Raw genomic sequence first — 22,304 nt, 5'->3', positions numbered from 1 at the left:
GAGGGAATTTTATTTTACAAAGGCAAAAAAAATTGGCTGCTTAGTAAATATGAGATACTTAAGTATAAAATTCAATCAGGCAAAAGTTATAGAGTATTGTGGGGAACTTTCTCTAAGATTTAAATTTTGTATTTTAAAATGAGATGTTCTTTTATTATATGAACTGTTAAAAATAGCAACAAGTGATTACATGCTAGCATTGGGATTTTAGGAGTTTAAATTCGGTAATCTGTTTATGTGAATTAATACAGGTATTAAGAAATTAGTATATGGCAAAAGATGGAATTTTTAAACATTGTTATTCTTGATTGGGATATAGAAATTGTTTTTAAAATATGTGCTATGAATTCAAAGGGATTAACATGCATTCAAATATAATTTGTTATAATGTCATAGTGAGTGCACACAAAATTTATATGAATTTGTACTGTGAAGAAAATTATTTTTATGCAAATTGTGTATAATTAATTGGAAAGGGAAATTTGACCAGTCCAGAAATCAAATAGGATTCAGTATTAGGTTACTAAATATGGGTAAAGAGTAGCCACCTCTCCTGTATTTATAGTAAAGAGCAGAAGCCAGATGAGGTGAAAGAAATAGTAAGTGGATAAAGGTATAAAGAATGATAGTTCAGAATATGAAAGAAATATTTAATCTGATATGAAGAAATGTCTTAAGGTTTAAAGAGGCAAGACTAGAGGTTTTATTCTGCAGAGGTTTGAAAGGAAAATTGGAATATTAAGAAAAAATTGTTAAGGGATTTTAATCAAAGTCAATTTGGAAGTTGTGAAGTTTTTAATTAATTTCCATTGGGAGTGTTTTAATATCAAGGTTTTAAAAACATACAAATTTCATAAGTACTGTAACTTAAAGTGTCAAAAAGGAAAAAAAGGGATATTTTTTTCCTCAGCAATATATACTGTTACTGGGAGTGAAGCCAAGCATTGAGATAAAAATTTCTGCAGCCTTGGAACTTTTTGCAAAAGTAATTTAACCCTTTCCTCACATACAGGAAGGAGAACAAAGTGTTTACAATTATTTTTACATTGATATTTAGGGACTAACACAGCAAAACATTTTAAACAGGTAAAAGTTATCAGCTACCTTACCTAAACTTTAGAGATATTAGAAAGCCCTGAGATGTTAGTTGACAGCTGGAATAAATTTTGATCTGGTAATAAGATATATTACCACTAAGATTAAAGAGTAACAGGATTTTTAAGAAAATGGTATATAGGTGTAGAAGACCTAGAACTTCAGGAGTTTATTTGCCAGCATATCCAAATGCTATATTTTTATATACAATCATTAAGTAAAAATATGAGCTTTCCTAGATACAGACAGGAAAAAAAATTTATTTCAGTTGAATCTGCACTATGCACTGCTCAGACAGCTTGGCTATGTAAATCAATTTGGGAAACTGCAAAGTCCAAACTATAAATTCAGAATAGGTTCAGGTTAAAGAACATGCTTCCTGTGAAGTTGAATGGAAGTTCCAGTTGTATAAGGTGCAAATTGGAATTCCAGCTGGAGTGCAATTTTACAGGGGTTGGCTATATAATTAAATTCTGTTGTACTTTTCAAACAGCTTTGAGTATTTGGGACATGCACAAATATTCTGTAGTTCTAATAGAGATGATAAAATCTCAAATATTCAGGAATGCCTCAGTTTCCTATATAAGATATATAAACTTATACAGGCTCTTTGGATGAACAGATCTAAATATGAACGTTAGAGAATTGGAAGTAATATGCATACCAGACTCCTTTATTTAGTTAACAGCCATTGAGAAGAGTAATAATGTTAAATAAAAATGTTTCTTGGAGGACCAGCAGTGATTAGTCACTGAATATGAATGAATTGTTGAATATCTTTATTTTGTTGTATTAAAATTTATAGGTTAAATTTGCCTTTACCATTAGAGATTTTAAAGATGGTTAAATGAATGAAAAAATGTAAAGTGAAGTTTCACAAAGGATGAATTTTAGAACTTCAAATATAAAAATTAACATATTTGTCTCCATTTTAATAGATGAAAAAATTTGGTGTTTCCTAACCATTGATATTAAAAACATTTGACATTTACCAGGGAAGCTTTTCCCATTGCTGGGCTGCCTAGCGTCCTTTGAAAGGTAGTTATACCTATTAGCATAAGTGGGGCTATAGTACATTTCAATGGAGACTGTTAGAAATTCTTTGTGAAATATCACTGTTTGATAAAGTATACCTGTATTTAGCATCCTTGTTTTTCTTTATGCTAAAGTGGATACAGCTGTTGGGGCAGAAGAGATGGGACCAGCTGCTGGCCACATTTCCTGCTTTATTTTAAAAGGTAGTATAAGAAACTAGGAAAAAGAGGTAATATCAGGGCTTCTGCTGTCTTTATATTTTAAAATTGTGCATAATTAAAAAGTTAATTCCAGCAGTCCAAAGATGTAGTTAACTTTCATTTAAATTTCATTAAAATGTTTTTATTTTGAAATTGGAATCCTTTTTTGCACAACTGTAAATGTTTTGTTGCTGGAGATAAGGTATTTGGTCTCTGGTTTGCAATTATGCATCACAACATATTTTGTAAAATCATCGTCTGCACTTGAGCATGAATGGGCAATAGCTACACTTACAATACAAAATGATGAATCTGCTTATACCTAAGAGCAGGATGAAGTCCCCAAAATGCAACTGCATGGATTTTTAGTGCCTACTGAATTATACATATATAAACAAAAATTAGTTGGAAAAATTATTTGAAACATGACTAACTTGTGATATCTTGATGGAATATGTTAAATGTAGCTTTGAAACAGAAGCCTTGAATTGGAATTTTAACTAACAATACTTGAATATTTTGCATATATCTCTTTGTATATAATTTGGTGCAGTACCAAAGACAAGAATATGGTGTCATAATGAAACCAGGTTTTGTTGATCTTTCAAAAAAAAAACATGCTTCCTTTACAGTCACAATAATTGATATATTAGAGTTAGTTAAACTAAATTAATAATTCAATGATTTGTGAATAATTGGATTAACTGTTTAAGATGCTGATGTGAATATATCAGAAATGAAAGATTCATGGTTCAGATAGGATAAATTTTGGGGGAGAATATCTAGATTGTTTTTTATATGTCAACATGTCAGCCTTTTCTAGAAATGTTTCTCTTTAAACTATAATACATTCATGATATGAATTTAGGGTTACATTTTGAAATAGTTAAGTATATTAACCCCTCAAAGGAAATTGTTTATTAGGCAAGAATTGCTAGGAAACAAACTTGATGATTCATTCTGAGCCCCTGTTCCCCCACCCCCTTCTTTCTTCTCACAGCAGGAGTTAAATAAACACACTGGCTGACAAGCAGAAGCAGGTCATTTAATTACACATAATTTCATTGGTTATTGGAAAAAGGATTCCATTATCCACCTTGATGTATGGGAATCCACATATATTTTTGAAAGCAAAATTCCTATGATTTTAGAATACTACTATTTAAGATTTTAATTTTTTAGAGTAAACCTGTCTCATCACACCCCTCCCTTCTCCTGCTGCAGTGAGGAGGATTCTTAGAGAGCACTAAAAAAAATACTATCTTAAGTAGGATCATACTAAATTTAAATAGACTTTAAGATAGGATAGGATGGTTTTTCACCACTATAGTGACGTGTACAGAAATAAAGTTTCTATGCAGAAAAGTTAGTGAGAAAACCTTACATTTCTATGAGGTAAATATTTTAGCAATTGCTAGGTTATGTGAACATACAAGCAGCTTGTTTTCAAGTTATGATAATGATTGGAACTGGAGTATTATTATGGGTAGAATTTTTTGCCCTTTAAGAAGAAAGTAACCACATCTGTTATGCTTTGCTTTTATTGGCATTTGCTGCTTAGTCTGTGCATGTATATTTCAAAAGAAGATCTTTTCCCCTCCATTTCTTCTCAATTCAAATAAATGGATAAAATTAATAAAACAAATAAAAGGGGGGGGGACGACAGTGGATTCATAGGGTAGTTCAGAAATGACTTTAGACCACTGAGATTCTGATTGGCTTACAATTAAATGACACAGGTATAGGTTAGCTATTTACAAGGGAAATATAATCTAAATTTTAGGTTAAGGTTAGGGCCTCAGGAATTTTTATATCTCCTGATGTATTGGAAGGGCTTATTCAGAGATTTCTGCAAGCAACCTGGACCACACAGACCAGAGAGTCCAGACAAATAAGATCCATGAAGCCGAAGATGAAGATGACGACAAAAGAAGATTTCGCTAAAGTTTCATGAATGTTATTAATTGCTATTTGGAATAGATGTGTAATCATTTGTGTAACATTTTTTATGTTAGCCAATCTGATGAAATATTATCAAGTATATCAAGCTACTTACCTTTAAATATTAGCACATGATATAATCACACCTTTTCAGTTACAGAATAGAATTAATCATGATTTGTATACACTTGTATCTGCTTTTAGAGACGCTTTATTAGAGTTGACTTCTGAGGTACAGATCTTATGCTTATCCCAGAAGCTGCCATTTGATTATAGTTATACTTATTTTGCTTATTACTGTTCAATATTAGGCTACTGATGCTCATTTGTGGAGACTGACCAATGGATCGCTGAATTTGGATGATTTGTGGAACATTGTTAATTGTAAAAGTATTCAGCAGGGGGGGGCAGCTGGGTGGCTCAGTGGATTGAGAGCCAGGCCTAGAGATGGGAGGTCCTGGGTTCAAATCCGGCCTCAGCCACTTCCTAGCTGTGTGACCCTGGGCAAGTCACTTGACCCCCATTGCCTAGCCCTTACCACTCTTCTGCCTTGGAGCGAATACACAGTATTGACTCCAAGATGGAAGGTAAGGGTTAAAAAAAAAAAGTATTCAGCAGGATTTGTCACCCATCTGACTTTATACAAGCCCTAAAGCATATCCTTTTGGGCCTTCCCCATCTCCTTACAATAGGAGCCGTGGGCCTTATAGCTGTTATCTTATGCCTTACCCTTCCCTGTCTCATAAGGATTTTTATGGCATCCTACGGGCAGCCGAGAACTGCCACTCATCACTTGAAGTTACAGATCAAACAAATAAAAAGGGGGGAGATGACAGAGACAAACCGAGCTTGGGGGCTTGAGAAAACCAGGCAAAGGTCCAAGCTATGTAAATAATATTCCAGGTCTAAGGTCAAAGGTTGGAATGTAAATATCTCCCCTGTCCCCGCAAATATCCCCCAAATATCTTAAGAACTAGGCAGAGAGGGCCAGAAAAAATCTTCAGAAAATGTTTCTGTACCCATTTAGCCATGAACTTGCTGAACCCCACATGTACTCTCGCTCCCCCTGGCTCCCTCCTTCCTGTGGCTTTTTCCTTTATAAAACCTGTCCCTAGTCAATAAACTTTGCATTCATTTGCCATCAGCATGTGAGGCCCTTCTGACCTCACACTTTGTCTCTGGTCTTATCTTTTCCCTCGCCCTTACCTGAGGAACTCCTGGTCCCAGTTCTGGCCCCCAGAGGGGCACTCACACAGAATTTCCATACATAAGGACCCCTGACTGCTGACTGTTGACCAAGTTTTAAAATGTATCATTCTCTCTGTTTTGCTGTATTTTTATTTATTTATTTATTTAGGAAGAAGTTCGGTAGCCCAGTGGATAGAGTATTGGACCTGGAGTCAGGAAGCCCTCCAGTTCCAATCTAGCCTCTGACACTTACTAGCTGTGTGACCCTGGACAAGTCATTTTACTCGTTTGCCTCAGTTTCCGTAAAATGGGGATAATCATAGCACTTACTTCCCAGGGGTGTGGTGAAGATCAAATGAGATATTTGTAAAGAGCTCAGCACAGGATTTGATATGTAATGATGTTAGCTATTTGCTACACTGGGAATACTGTAGGAAGTCTACGGTGGGCCAAGGGTCTGACACAAGCATTGAGAGTAGAAGTGTCTACCACCAGTGTGAGTTAGAGGCAAGAATTAAAGCCTGACTCCAAGACCAACTATGCACTATAATGTCCTGCCATCTCTTGTCCACATTTTCCAGAGAAGACAGAAGTTCATATGGGTTAACTTTTTTTTTCTTTTTTAATTCTTACCTTTCGTTTTGGAATCAATACTGTGTATTGGCTCCAAGGCAGAAGAGCAGTAAGGGCTAGGCAATGGGGATCAAGCGACTTGCCCAGGGTCACACAGCTGGGAAGTGGCTGAAGCCAGTTTTGAACCTAGGACCTCCCGTCTCTAGGCCTGGCTCTCAATCCACTGAGCTACCCAGCTGCCCTAGCTGTCACAATATCTCTTGTCTCCTCTCTTCCACAACCTTAGTTCAAGCACTCATTACCTCATGCCTGGACATTTGCAATAGCCTTCTCACTGATCTCTCTACTCCAAGCCATATCCTACTTAGCTGCCAAGATGATTTTTCTAAATTGAGATAGGTCTGTCCATGCCTCCTGTGTGTTTTAAAGTGGCTCTGAACCCTGAGAGACTACATCTCCCAGGACTCTCTACCTCAGTTTCCTCAGACACATCCCACTTCCTTTGTGGGGGGTGTCTGAGAAGATATAAAAGAAGAGAGAAGCATGGGTTTTTGCACCTTTTCTGGAGAAGAGCCTTTTGCCCCGAGACCCTTTTATACCTGGGCTGGAGATCTAATGTTCTCTAGCCTTCCCAAACCTATTTTCCTAGCCCAAATAAACCTTTCTCTTCTTACCTCAGTGAGATGAGTTCCTCCAGTTTTCCTTTGTTTTGAGGTGATTTATTCTCTCTCTCTCTCTCTCTCTCTCTCTCTCTCTCTCTCTCTCTCTCTCTCTCTCTCTCTCTCTCTCTCTCTCTCTCTCTCTCTCCTCCCTCCCTCTCCTCTCCCTCTCCCTCTCCCTCTCTCTCTCTCTCTCTCTCTCTCTCTCTCTCTCTCTCTCTCTCTCTCTCTCTCTCTCTCTCTCTCTCTCCCGCCCTCCCTCCCTCTCCCTCCCTCTCTCCCTCTCTCTCTCTCTCTTCCCTCCCACCCCCCCTCTCTCTGTGTGGGTGTGGGTGGCAGGAGGGAAGAATTGGGGAAGTAGAGCATCCTTTACTCTGCCATCTTAGCTCCCAGTATTACGATTGGTTTTCTATAACCAAATTTCTTTGAAGTCCATAAAGAATTATATCTAGCCATACATACATACATACTCTTCACTCTCTCTCACCAGTCATATCCAATCTGTTGCCAAAACCTGTTGATTTCACCTTTGTACTCTCCCTCACATATATCCCCTTCTTTCTTCAGACAATGGTACCTCAAGTCTGGAACAATGCAATGGGGGGATAGTGGGTCTGCCTGCCATGAGTGTCTCCCCACTCTAGTCCATCATCCAGTCAGTCATAAGAGTGGTTTTCCTTGGGTTTTCTTAAAGCACAATTCAGATCATGTTACCCCCTATGCAATATATTTCACTGGCTCCCTATCAACTTCCAGATTGAATAGAAAATTCTCTGTTACTCAAAGCCCTTCATAACCTGGCCCCAACCTACCTTTTCCAGTTTTCTTATACTTTCATCCCTCTTGGTCCCCCCTCACCCCTACCACTATTACTCTTCATTGACAGTAGCCTCTTGATTTCAGATGTTTTCTACTGGCTAGTTCTCTTTCCTCATCTTCACCTTTTGGCTTCTTGACTTCCTTCAAATCCCAGTCAAAATTCTGCTCTTCCCATAATTCTAGTGCCTTCCCTCTCTTGATTATCCCGTGTACAGTTTGTGTTTCCTCCATTAGACCATGAATTCTTGGAAAACAGAACTGTCTTTTACTTCTTTGTTTCCTCAGAGTTTAGCACAATGCCTGGCACATAGTTTTCACTAAAAAATGTTTAATGACTGACTGACTTTAGGATCTTGGTAGGAAGTAGGATTTACTAGAGAGAGTGTGGAGAATTACACGGGAGATTACTTTTAAGATATTGATTATAGTGAATAAAATTCTCCACATTTGTTCCTATTCCACTTTCTTTGGGCTAAAATAAAGTCTATTCTACACCCTATTTTTTGGTATTATCACGTGAGTGCCTTAATAGGGTCTGAGTTCTGTCCTTGATGCATATTCTTGGAGGCCTAGATCTAAGCTATATCTGGAGTTTTCCAAGAGTAAATTCTGGCTAAGGGCATACTGAGCCAAAGAAATAATGACCTTTTGGGGCTTCCTGTAAGATTAGGCCTAGCCCATTTGAGCCCAGAGTATGGAAGCACAGGGCCACAGTTATACTGGTATGCAAAATTTTGCCAAAACAAGTTCCATCCTTCAAAAGTTAACATTAAACAAATGTATAGATACAAAATAATGAACCATTTGCTTTCAAGTCCCATTCAAATGACTTTCCAATCAAAGAGAAACTCACGACTTTGCCAAACTTCAACAACACTGCGTACTTGGACATGGAATGGAAGTAAAAGAAGCCTTCAACAGTTGCTTGTATGTGGCCCTAAATGAAAAATGAAAGAATAAAGTAAATGACTAAAGACTATTAGCATAAGGACTTAAATATGAATCATATGCACTAACACACAAAACTTATTTCCAGATTTATGGATCCACTAAGATGAAGTAACATCACATCTCAAAACTCTATTTTGAATAATACCACAAAATACAGTAACTGAAACAAGCAGGACAGATAAAAGGAAGGGAATAGAACTACTCCAACAACAAAATTGCTGAAGGACAAAGGGATACATAAAATGATGTGTAAATCAGTGAAACATATTGATCCTTTAGGTATCTTACTAAAACTGAAAAGGGGAGTGGAGGAGGTAAGGAAAAGACTGTAACATTGTCTTTTGAAAGAATGCAATAATGATGGTACATGTATAGTCCATATTGAAGTGTCTGCCAGCCCCAAGAGGGGGAAGAAAAGGGAGGGAGGGAGATAAATTTGATCATATAACTTAGGAAAACTTGTGTGGAAATGTGTTATTATATGTAATTGGCAAAAAAAAATTAAATTTTAAAAAATGCAAAAAACTAAAACCAACCCAAATCCCACAACCCTTCAGTGGTTCTGAAAGAGAAAGACATCTTGAAAATATTAACTACATATAAATGCCATTTTAAAATTAGATAGATTGCAGAAACATTAGTTTGAGTATAGCTAATCAACAGGCTGAGGTGATCAAGAGAAGGGACAGCAAAGAAGCTGAATTCAGCTTCTATTCAAGATTTAGAGGAAACTGAAGCAAATACAAAAGAACAAGAAATATTATTGTGCAGCAAGAAATTACAAAAGGGATTGCTTCAGCGTCCCTGAGAGAACTGATATGAACCTATACTGAACAAAGTGAGCTGACCAAGAGAATAATTGATACAATGACCACAGGAATGTAAAGGAAAACAAGTTTGATGGAGAAAGCGATTATCAAGGGTTAACTGATTACAAAGCAGAGCAAAAGATATCAAGTATATAGCCAGAGTGAACCACTAGAATTCTTATGCTGTCTAGAGAAACTGAGGAAATGTACTATATGTATTTAGTTGACTAAATGTAAATGTAAAATGTATTTAGTTGAATTTTTAGGAAGACAGGTTGTATGGGATAGGCGGCCATAGATAGGTTATGATCTACATCACTGAAGGTAATTTCTGAATCTCTAAGATCATAAATTCACTTGAGGATCTAAAAATAAGAAATGACAAAAGTGACATGAAGTTAGGACTCACACACAGTACAATTTATTTCAATGTGTACATTTTATAGAAAGACAACTATGAGAGGTGTAGAAAATATGGTCAAGGAATCGGTCCATTTTGATTCTGTACCACTGATGCTAATTCATGCTTCCCACCTTTCAACACAGAGATGGAGGAGAGATACAGAATTATTCCTACACTTCCAGACACAACATGTGAATTTGGTTTTTTTTTTTGTGATTATTTTTCTTGGTTTCGATGGAGAACTTTTGTTTTTCTTGGTTTGAGCAGAGTGCATGCTAATAGAAAAACTTAGAAAAAAAGAATGAAAGAGAAAAGGCTTCACTAAATCACTAAAAGCAAACAGAAGGCAGAAGTTCATAAGGAGACACAGACAAACAGAGCAGTTTTGAAACAGAAACCATCTAATCCAATCATTTCATTTTACAGATGAGGAAACTGAATTCAAGGCAGACTGAGGGAGCTGTCCGAAGCTCAAGTAGGACGGTAGGTAGAATATGAATATGAATCCCCGTCTTTGACTCTCTACTGGGAGTTTAAATTGGGTCATTTGGTCTCCCCAAGTGGGAGACAGTCACTTAACTTGCAGGCGATTTTGTTTTGAACTGGCTATCCAAGGGGGAGGATTAAGAATTTGAGCCCTAGCTACACATTTAGTAGCAGCTATTCACTACCTTGGGTAAAGATGAGAATGATTCCAGTTGTTAAATAGCAGGAGCTTTTAATTTATTTATTTATTTATAAGTTTATTTATTTATTTGTTTGTTTGTTTATCTGTTTATCTATTTATTTTATTTGTTTGCTTATCTATCTATCGATCTGTCTATCTGTCTATCTATCTGTCTATCTATCTATCTATCTATCTATCTATCTATCTATCTATCTATCTATCTATCTATTTGTTTAAACCCTTACTTTCTGTCTTAGAATCAATACTGTGTATTAGTTCCAAGGCAGAAGAGTGGTAAGGGCTAGGCAATGGGGGTCAAGTGACTTGCCCAGGGTCACACAACTGGGAAATGTCTGAGGCCAAATTTGAACCTAGGATCTCCTATCTCTAGACCTGGCTCTCAATCCACTGGGCTACCCAGCTTTTTATTTTTTAAAGGATCGTGTTCCAAAAGATGCTAAGAGAGATGAGGAGAAAAAACTTGAAAGACAAAGATGACCTTAGAGTTCCTTAGAGCAGATGCTCTGTGCTGTGCATCCCAAGACATTAGACTAAGGACAGCAGACTGGCCTCTAAGCAAGTCTTCATTTTATGGAATGAAAGAATTTAGATAAAGCCTGTTGGACACTTACTTGCCTATTAAAATCTAGGGAAACTGAAAACGTTTCCTCTTTCCAACTTAAACCCTTCCCCCATGCATGCTGGAGCATTCTCCGGCATTTTAGATATGATTTGTTTTCCCACATTTCCTTAAATTGGGTTTTATCCTGATTTTGTATAAAATCTATGGTTGACCCAGAGGGTTGTATAATGTCTCTGGGTACCTTGCTGCAATAGAGGGGGTTAATGGAATATAAACAGCTGCAGACGTCTCCTTTCTAGCTTAGTGGCTAAAGGTTACCTGGGGTGGGGGGTTCAGGGAGCGGTTATCATTGATAATTAATACATTCCTGCATTTGGATAACCTTCCCTCACCACTGGCAGAACTTGAGGCTTTTCATTCTCTGGTCCTCTCTTTCTCAGGGTGAGACAGAGCTTAATATGGGTCAACTGTGCGACACAGAGAGTAGGGAGGGAACACGCATCTATTAAACACCAACTATGTGTACTAAAAAGAACTTTTACAAATATTATCTCATTTGATCCTTACAACAACCCTGGGTGGTAGGTGCTGTTAATTATTCCCATTTTATTATTGAAGGAACTGAGGCAAGTAGAAGTTAAATGACTTGCTCAGGGTCACACAGCTTGCATGTCTGAAGCCAAATTTGAACTCAGGTCTTCTTAACTCCAGGCCCTGAGCTCTAGTAATAGAGGGTAATAGATCTGAGACTGGAGGGTAATAGAGGCTAATAAATGTGAGACTGGGGCATGGTTCATAGAGCTGGACTATACCCTGGTTTTGGGAAAGGACATGCAATAAACTGTTTGGATATAGTGAGTTCAGAAATTTGTGTTGATGAGGCATATTTAGGATTTATTTTTTTCCTACCCTCAATGGATGGAATAGTAACAGGAAAAGAGAATTTTGTTCCCTGAACAAATGAAAATTAGTTATTAGAGTACATGTCCTATTCCTCCCATTTAAGCTATTAGCTCTTTGAGATAAAAGATTGTTTTTTAATTTATATACTCCGTTCCTAGTAGGTACCCCTTGCACAAAGTAAACAAGTGATCAATTTTGTTGAATTAAACTAAATTGAATTCTCACAAAATTTAACATACCATTTGTGTTATGTTTAATCTGTCAAAGTGCAATCCCAAACTCCTGGATATATATACAGCCGTATTACCTGGAGGCAGTCCAATGGAATATGCTAAAACCATAAAGCTTACAGACTGGAAAGACAAATTTGGAAGAAAATAAGATGTGATTGTAGGATATGAAGATCAAGTCATTCGATTGTTTTAGTTATCTACGCCTCTCTTCTAGTGCCTGGCACTACCTATCCCTCTTCTAATCCATCTTTCACATTGCTCTCCACAAAATCTTCCTAATGCTACTGATCATGTCACTCCCTTACCCAGAAAGCTTCCCCATTGTTTATTAGATAAAGTCTAAATTTGTGATTTTGGTATTTAAAGTCTTCCACATTCAATCTCAAAACACAGGCCTATCCACGTCATTATCCCTAGTTATTCATCTCCAGTGGCATCCTCTTACCTCCAAGATCAAATACCAAATCCTCCAGAGCCCCTCCCCCCACCTTCCCAATCTTCTTATACCTTACATTTCTCCCTCCCCAACCCCTACCTACTTTTCAATCCAGTGCCACTGACCTCCATGCTGTTCCTTGCACAAAATACTCTTGATATTTTCACTGGCTGTCTCCCACACCTAGAATTTTCTCTCTCTCCTCATCCCCATATCCTCACTTTCCTGGCTTCCTTCAAATCACAATTAGAATTCCAACTTCTACAGGAATTCTCTCACAGTTCTCCCCTTACTTCCACAGCCTCTCTCTTTTGACTTTCTGTCATTTATCCTGTCTATAGTTTGTACAGTGTTGGCTTGCTGATTCTCACTTTAGACTGGGAGCTCCATGAGGGCAGCTAACTTTTAACTTTTAACTTTTCTTTTTAACTTTTAACTTTTCTGTGTATCCTCAGCATTTTGCACAAGGTGATGCATAAAAAAGGTTTATTGACTGTCTTACTGTCCAGTCTTTTCTCCTATGCTCTGGAGCACTTTTAGTTCCCCCATTTTTTTCTTGTCCTCTCCTAATATTCATTCCATCCCTAAGACCTAGAATGGCTTCTCCATCCCCAACATTTTTTAAGCACCTACTTTGTGCCAGGAATTATTTTAAAGACAGGCCTGCTAACAATGGGCTTACTTTCTACTGAGGAATAAAACCCATACAGAGAAGTGAGTACAAGGTCATTTGAAAGCACAGAGACAGGGGTATCATGAAAGGGCTTGGATGATGTCAGCTGCTGAACCTTGAAGGAAGAGAGCAGTGAGGAAGGAGGCCCCTTGAGTTAAGGAAGTGGAAGATAGATGGGAAAAGGGGAAAGGGGGGTAGGAACAAACATTTATTAAGCATCTGCTGTATGCCAGTCACTGTGCTAAGCATTTTATGACCAATATCTCATTTGATCTTAACAACAACCCTGTGAGGTAGGTAGGTGCTGTTACTAACCCTCATTTTACAGTTAAGGAAACTGAGGTAGAAAGGAGTTATGTGACTTGCCAAGGATCAGCCAGACTGAGGCTGTTTTAAAACTCGGGGTCTCAAAGGGCGCTAAAAGACTATCTGCCCTTTGATCCAGCAATAGCACTGCTGGGTTTGTACCCCAAAGAGATAATAAGGAAAAAGACTTGTACCAAAATATTCATAGCTGCAATCTTTATGGTGGCAAAAAATTGGAAAATGAGGGGATGCCCTTCAATTGGGGAATGGCTGAACAAATTGTGGTGTATGTTGGTAATGGAATACTATTGTGCTCAAAGGAATAATGAACTGGAGGAATTCCATGTGAACTGGAACAACCTCTAGGAATTGATGCAGAGTGAAGGGAGCAGAACCAGGAGAACATTGTACACTGAGACTGATACACTGTGGTACAACCGAATGTAATGGACTTCTCTACTAGCAGCAATGCAATGATCCAGGACAATTCAGAGGGACTTATGAGAAAGACTACTATCCACATCCAAAGGAAGAACTGTGGGAGTAGAAACACAGAAAAAAAAACTGCTGATCACATGGGTTGATGGGGATATGATTGGAAATATGGATTCTAAACGATCACTCTAGTGCAAATATCAATAATATGGAAATAGGTCTTGATCAAATACACATGTAAAATTCAGTGGAATTGCTCATTGGCTACAGTGGGGAGGAAAGGAAGGAAACAATGTGAATCATGTAACCATGGAAAAATATCCTAAATTAATTAATCAAATAAATGAATTAACTAGGGTGATGGCCATGGATGTGAGTGTAGAGCAGAAGCCTGTTGGAAGAGATGTGAAGAAAGAAGAGGGAGGTAAGACTTGCTAAAGCCTTTGTCTTTTTTCAAGGTTCAACAAAGATGCCAAGTCCTTCAAGAAACTTCTGTACCAATTCCTTCCCTACCCCAAGAAATAGTCATAGCATCACAGGAACTCAGAGTTGGAAGGAAGCTCTTAAGTCAACTAGTCCAATCTGTGCCTGAATAGGAATCATCTGGAGAATCACTAAGCAGTGGTAACCCCATCAATGCTTGAAGACCATCTAGTTGTCTCACACCTGAGCTCTTGCATTCCTCAGATTCCCCATATCCTAGGGTGGTCTCTCCTCAGATTTCCTCTTACCACTGGTCTAGATGTTTTCTTTGCTCTTAATGAATTCTCTGGAGTCCCCCAGGGATCCATTCAAATGTTTCCCCTTCTATTCCCAATATAAGATTCTTGAAAGCAGAGCGTGTGTTCTCTCTATCCTTGCTCTATCCCAGCATCTTGAGTAAAGGAGGTACTTTTTATTTATTTGCTGAATTAATGACTGGATAATTTAGCTGGTTAATTAGAGTCTAACAAAGAAGTAAGGCACTGTACTTACTATACATGAGAAATCATCACTATAACAACAATACTCAGCAAAAACACGTTCCAATTTCTCTCCTGTTTCTGAAAGGGAAATGTGATATAAAACTTGAGTATAAGACCCTTGAATTTTTAAGTTATAAACAGAACACCAACATATTTCTTATACTGATAACAGTCATACCAATGACCTCTTGGCCAAGATGCCAAGTCAAAATAGACATATGCATATCTACAGTTAAAACAATTTTTGCTAAGTTCCATTGACTTAGATTTGTTATGGCCCTGAACAATGCCTGTGTAGTCCTTAGTAGGTCTTCTAATTTAATAAGAGATACCCATAATATTCCAAATGTATATCATTCTGTACTTTACCTAAATGCTCTAATTTATATGTTAATCTACCTGTTTGTAGGAGATCTTCAATTCAACTGAGGGGAGGATGATGGTGGTTAACCAATCACACCCAAGAGTCTGATAAGCATTAAATATGCACAAAAATCAATGGAAAACAATTTAAACAATGATATATCAAGTGAGATCAAATAAAACTCAGACTCTAACTTCAAGGTGTTCACAGGCTAACAGAGGACTGTAGACATATATAAATAACATTTTTTTAAATTATGTATGCTATAAGTACATAAGATAAATGCATGAAAGATCCAAGCCAGGGACTATGCATAGCCCAGGGATTTAATAAAAGTTCAGTGAAATCTGGGCATTTGACCCAGATCTTAAAGGGTATTTAGGACAGGCAAGTCATATAAAAAAGGAACAAGCCCCAACTAGCTATGTCCCTTTCCTTTCTTTTGAGCAAGGATCAGTCAATCAATCTGTATTATATTGGATGAGGGCTTTCTGTGTTCTCTACCTTGGTCCTTTGTTAAAGAACATAGTAGAGAAGCACAGTATAAAACTAGTTTATTTTCTACTTAAGGGAAGACAAAATTAATGCCATAAAATAAGGAACAATAAAAGAACAAGTAAATGCTAAACTCCAGTTTAGCCTCCTCCTTCTACTCCTTACAAACTTCTTGATCTTCCCTAGGTCCCTTAACCTCTCTAGGTGTTGATTTGTTTATCTCTAAAGTTGTGATGGCACTGGCATTCCTTCCCTCACTGAATGGCCTACAAAAATGTGAGCTATTGTTACTGACACCTTTCTCTCAACCCTTTCTCTAGCTCCTTCTGTTTCATAGGAAGGTATCCTTTCTCCTTCCCAAGCCATTATACTTTAATTCTCCACTCACCATACTTTATATGTTTATATGAATTTCTATGTTTCAAATGTGTTTTTTGAAAATAACATATAGTTGGGTTCTCCTTCCAAATCCAATCTTCTTTTTTGGGTGAGTTTATTCCATTCATGGTTATGAATGTTAATTGTATATTTCCCTTTGATATATCCTTTTATATTTTTTTCTGTTCCCTTCCTTTACAAAGAATAAAGTAGGGAAACAAAAGAAATGTGATCCACACTAATGATATGCAATTGAAGCAATCTGCTTCCATTTCAATGCCCCTCCTCTTTCTCCCACTCAAGACTTCAATCACTAGTTCTTACTCTTTCTTTGTTCCTTTTAAAAATTTCTTGTGCAAATGCTAAGTCCTGGTCGTGAAGGGACTTGATAAAGATAGTTTCAGGCTTTCCCAAAAAGCAGCTCGTGTAAGCAAGAGTGAAAGACACAAACATAGATGGAAAAGCAGGAGTTTCAATGATTGATTGATAGGGCCTGAATGGAACAAGGGGTCTGCCACAAGTTTGAGTTTTATTGAGAATCCATGCCAATGTATATAGAAAAGTTTTCTCTAATAACTAAAAAGAACATTACCACATCATTGACCAATCATAAGCTCTTACGTGTTACAACATTCTTTGGGGTATAACTTTCTCACAGAAAATTTTTTATGAAAAGAATTTAACCAAAATATTTCTACAAACCAAAGCATTTGAACAATATTGACAATAACTTGAGGGTATCCCAGGAATTAGGGTAAAAGAAAGTCTGGGTCATTTGGTCGTGACATTATAGAAGCTTCTTTGGTCAGCAAAATAATGAACAGCTCAAGGATTATTATGAAGGAGGCTTTCAGGAGATGTCTGTATTTTGGTTATAGTTAGACAATACATTCTGAGCTGCTATTTTGAGATCTTGGCCCTGCCATGAGAACATAGGCAAACTCATAAGTACATCTTTTATGGCTGCTTTTCCTCAGTGGATCCAATTTATCTTTAGGTTTATTCACATATCCTCACATGCAAAGTTAAAGGGGTTTTTTTTTCCCCTTAAGACTATTACTTTATCAACTCTACTTTCCCTCTTAAATCCATAACTTATAGTAGCTAGGTGGGTCAATGACTTAATAATGGTTGTTTATTATTGTGTGTCGAGTCCCTATTCTATTCCATTGATCTACTACTCTATTTCTTAGCCAGTACCAGATTGTTCTGATGATTTATAATACAGTTTGAAATTTGGTCCAGCTAAGCTACTTTGTTTCATTATCTTCATTAATTTCCTTGATATTCTTGACTTTTGGTTTATCAGATGAATTTTATTATTTTTTTCTAGCTGTATAAAATAATCATTTGATATCTTGATTGGCATGGCACTGAATAGTTAATTAATTTAGGTAGAATTGTCATCTTTATTATATTGGTTCAGCCTTCCCGTGAGCAATGAATGTTTTTTCAATTATTTGCATCTGATTTCTTTCATGTGAAAAGTAATTGTGTTCATATAGTTCTTGGCAAGGAGATTACAGTAATCTGTCATATAAACTGGTGACTTTTATATCAGGAATGCAGGGATGGTTCAATATGATTGACCATATCAATAACAAACCCTATAAAAATAATATAATTATGTCACTAAATACAGAAAAGGTTTTGACAAAATATAGCACCTATTCCTACTAAAAACACTTGAGAACACTGGAATAAATGGAATTTTCCTTAAAATGATAAATAGCATCTATCTAAAACCATCAGCAAGAATTGAGGATAATTGTTTTTAATTGTGTTCACATAGTTCCTGGTTTTGTCTTGGCAGGTAGGCCCCCGGATATTTTCTGTTGTCCACAGTTATTTTGAATGGGATTTCTCTTTCTATCTCTTGCTGTTGGACTTTATTTGGTAGTATATAGAAATGATGATGATTAATGTGGGTTTATTTTCTATCTTGCAACTTTGTTAAAGTTGTTAATTTTTTCAATTAGCTTATAATTGATTCCACCTAAATATATCATCATATCGTCTACAAAAAGTGATAATTTTGTTTCTTCATTGCCTATTCTAATTCCTTCAATTTCTTTTTGACTAGTAATAATAATGGGCATCCTTGCTTCATTTTATTGTGAAGGGTTCTAGAGCTCATTCTCACTACACATAATGTTTGCTGACAGCTTTAGATAGATGCTATTTATCATTTTAAGGAAAATTCCACTTGTCCCAATGCTCTCTAGTGTTCTTAGTGATGTATTTTGTCAATACCTTTTTCTATATCTATTAAAATAATTATATGATTTCTGTTGAGTTTGTTATAGATACAGTCAATAATGCTAATATTGAACTATCCCTGCATTCCTGGTATAAACCCCATTAGGTCATAGTGCATGATCCTTCTGATATGTTACTGTAATAACCTTGCCACCATTTTATTTAGAATTTTTTTCATCAATATTCACCATAGAGATTGGTCTATAGTTTTTTGCTTTTTTTGCTCTTCTTGGTTTAGGTTTCAGCATCATATTTGTGTCATAGAAGGAATCTTTACCTGTTTTTCCAAACAGTTTATGTAGTATTAGGATTACTTGTTCTTTAAATGTTTGGTGGAATTTACTTGTGAATTCATCTGGCCCTGGGGATTTTTTTCTTAGGTAATTCATTGATGGCTTATTCAATTTCTTTTTCTGAGATGGAGTTAATTATTTTACCTCCTCTTCTGTTAATCTGGGCAACTTATATTTTGTAAAGTATTCATTTGCTTTATTGAGATTGTTATACTCATTGGCATGTAATTGGGTAAAATAACTCCTATTATTTGCCTTAATTTCCTCTTCATTTGTTGTGCATTAGCTGCCCTTTTCATTTTTGGTAATGGCAATTTGGTTTTCTTCTCTTTTTAAACCAATTTTACCAATGTTTTCTATTTTGTTGGTATTTTCACAAAATCAACTTTTTTATTAGTGCAATGGTTTTCTTACTTTCAATTTGATTAACTTCTCCTTTGATTTTCAGGATTTCCAATTTGATCTTTAATTGGGATTTTAAATTTTGTTTTTTCCCTAGGTTTTTGGTAGTTGCATACCCAGTTCTTTGATCTGCTCTTTCTCTATTTTATTGATGTAAGCATATAGAAATTTAAAATTTCCCCTAAGTATGGCTTAGGCTGCATCTCATAAATTTTGGTATGTTGTCTCCTTATTGTCATTCTCTTTAGTGAAACTAATGATTTCTATAATGTTCTTTTGATCCACTCATTCTTTAGGATAAAATTATATTTAGTTTCTAATCAATTTTAAATCTTTCTTTAGTCCATTATTCAAGGTAATTCTTATAGTATTATGATCTGAAAAGGATACATTTAATATTTATGCTTTTCTGCATTTTGTTGTGAGGTTTTCATGTCCTATTATATAATCAATTTTTGTGAAGGTGTCATATGCTGCTAAGAAAAAAAGGCATATTCTTTTCTATTTTTCTACAGAGTTCTATCATTCCAAATTTTTCTAGTAGTCTATTTACCTCCTTAACTTTCTCTTATTTTTTGGTTGGATTTATCTAGTTCTGAGAAGGGATGGTTGAGGTCCCCCACTAATCTAGGTTTACTATCTATTTCTTCTTGTAACTCATGTAACAACTTCTCTGGAATTTGGATGCTATGCCATTGGGTGCTTTTATGTTTAGTATTGATATTATTTCATTTTCTATGGTACTTTTCATCAAGATGTAATTTTCTTGCTTATCACTTTTAATATTAGATCAAGTTTTACTTTGGCTTTGTTGTAGATCATGATGGATATTCCTTCTTTTACTCTAGTTAAAGCATAATAGATTCTATTATATATATTTATATATATTTACACATTCAACTACTTTGTTGTAATCCTAAATCCTTTCCCTTCCAGAATATTATATTCCAAGCCCCCTGGTCCTTTTATGTAGACATTTCTCAGTCCTGACTGTGGCTCCATGACATAGGAGTTGTATTTTTTCTGGCTGCGTACAGCATTTTCTCATTGGCCTCAGAGTTCTGAAATTTGGCTATGATAGTCCTAGGAGTTTTTATTTTGGGATCTCTTTCAGGAAGTGATCAGTTGATTCTTTCAGTTTCTATATTCCCCTCTTGTTCATGAATATCTGGGCAGTTTTCCCTGATGTCTTTTTTTTAACTTCTTTTCAAAATCTTCAAAGAGTACTTTTGGGGACTGATACCCTTTCTCACTTTCCCCTGGGGCTTCATATGTTTCATTTTTGACATTGTTGTACTCTTCCAAGTTTATATTTTACTTAAGTAACTTTCTACGGTTAAGTTTTTTGTCTTTTGCTCATTTTTCTAGTTATTTTTCCCCTCTCATTACCTTCTTATTTGTTGAAGTACTGCTCTGCTCCTGGGATGAAGGAGTGCTGTACCAAGCTTACTGTGTAGCCTTCTTGGGAGCTTGGGATAAGCCTGGTCAGTGTGCACTTTGGGGTGGGGGACTGGCTTCTTATAGGCTTATAGCTGTTTTGAACAGCTGGATTTAATATCCTCTCCTGTGGAGTTTCCTGTTATCACCTATGTTGGGCTGTTCCCTGCTCTGCCTGTTTGTTCCCTGCAACCATTTGGACTGTTCCCCCTCTACTCTTTCATTACCTTAAACCATGTGAAAGCAAGTTGGGATGGCATTAGACTGCTCTCCCACTCTACTGTTTCATTGCCTCAGGCCATTTGGCAGTGGAAAGACTGGTCCACATTCTGCTGGTTCACCCTGACACTGCATTCCCTGAGCTACTTTCCCTTCTCACCCCAGTGAAGCATATTGTTCCTATTTTCCTTTTATTGAGGTGATTTATTTTCTACTTTTGGGTATTAGGAGGGTTTGTATAAGTTGAGCATCCCCTATTCTGTCATCTTAGCTCTCAGCAAGCTGATATCGTGTAATATGGTATTCTGATTCTTTTTTTTTTTAATCATGATTTACATGTAGTATATTGATTCTTAGATTATCTATTTCCCTGATCAGTTGTTTTTCCAGTGAGATATTTCCAATTTTCCTTCTATTTTTTAATTTTATTTGTTTCCTAATATCTTATGAAACCATTTGTTTCTATTTGCCCAATTCAAATTTGGGGCGAGTTATTTTCTTCACTGAGCTTTTGTATTTCCTTTCCATTTGGCAGCTGTTTTGTCCAGAAGCCACCTGTGCCAGATCTGATTGGTTGTGCTCCTCTTAATGCTTGTATCCCCAGGTGAAGCATGTTAGATTGGACTGGGTTCCAATCCCCCAACTGCCACTAAATTGAGCCATATTCCACTGCATTCACTGTTGGTTCCCCTGGGTACAGCATGGGCTACACAGTTCTTCTCTCTTGCCCTGGTGAAATGGGTCCCTTCTGCTATCTTTCCATGTTGTCTTGTGCTAGAATGGTTTCATCCTGTCTTTTACAGGTTCTGCTGCTCCAGAATTTGTTTTGAGGTTCATGTGTGTGTATGACTGTTTGGAGGTGGGTTTAGATGAGCTCAAAGTATTCCTTATTCTGCCACCATAGCTCCCAGAAGTGGAAATCTTGAGTTTGAAAATGTTGAAGTATGTGTATCCAGTGAAATTGGATTGGAATTCATGTGATATATGCCTTCTCACCTATTCTTCTCCATCTTTCTCTTTAGCATCACAATTAGGATAAATAGTAACTTCCAGCCCCTTCTTTATCATTTCATCCCTAATTTATTTTTCTTTCCTTTTATTTCATTCCTTAAGAACATCAATATACAACAAAATCATCCCCAGATATGGATTATCTTAATTAACTTCTATAATCCTTAAAATAATTAGGATTCTGAAGGGAACTTTGTCTTTTATTTCTCTGTTAGTATGTTAGAACATTAGCTCTTCATCACTAAATAGCCTCTTCCATTTGGTCATATGCATTTCCCTTTTTAGGTTTCCATTGATGTCTAGATTTGAATTTCAAAGTTCCTGTATAATCCTGGTTACTTTTTCAGTAATGCTTGAAAATCCTTTATTCAATCAAAAATGCTTCCCCCCACCCCATCCTGCAACTTGGACTTACAACACAGATTATTCTTGGCTGTAAAACTCCAGTTTTTGCCTTTGAAACCGTGTGTTCCCAGAAAAAAAGTAGTTGCTTCCAGACCTTCTATAATTCTAACCATGCTTTGTTTTTTTGTTTGACACTTGAGCTCTGGATTTGGGCTATGAAGAAGAAT

The 22,304-nt window shown here is 36.5% G+C and overlaps 1 protein-coding gene across 12 annotated transcripts in view; it reads right to left on the bottom strand.

The window, feature by feature from the left end:
• The window catches only part of CATSPERD (cation channel sperm associated auxiliary subunit delta), a 146,558-nt gene that overhangs the window by 70,093 nt on the left and 54,161 nt on the right, over positions 1-22,304 (bottom strand). For 8 of the 12 annotated variants that reach the window (XM_056822502.1, XM_056822500.1, XM_056822501.1 and 5 more), the window contains 3 exons: positions 14,885-14,952; positions 12,066-12,179; positions 8,364-8,447 (listed from right to left, as the gene is read on the bottom strand). The exons of 1 other annotated variant lie outside the window; for it this stretch is intronic. In XM_056822502.1, the coding sequence (XP_056678480.1) occupies positions 8,364-8,447; positions 12,066-12,179; positions 14,885-14,952 (266 nt within the window). 3 more of the 12 variants (XM_056822499.1, XM_056822505.1, XM_056822504.1) reach the window with 2 other exon arrangements.

Source organism: Monodelphis domestica, chromosome 3 (genome assembly GCF_027887165.1).
Source record: "Monodelphis domestica isolate mMonDom1 chromosome 3, mMonDom1.pri, whole genome shotgun sequence".
NCBI lineage: Eukaryota > Metazoa > Chordata > Mammalia > Didelphimorphia > Didelphidae > Monodelphis > Monodelphis domestica.
The sequence above is the reverse complement of the archived record's forward strand: the minus strand, read 5'-3'. Positions and strand labels throughout refer to the sequence as shown.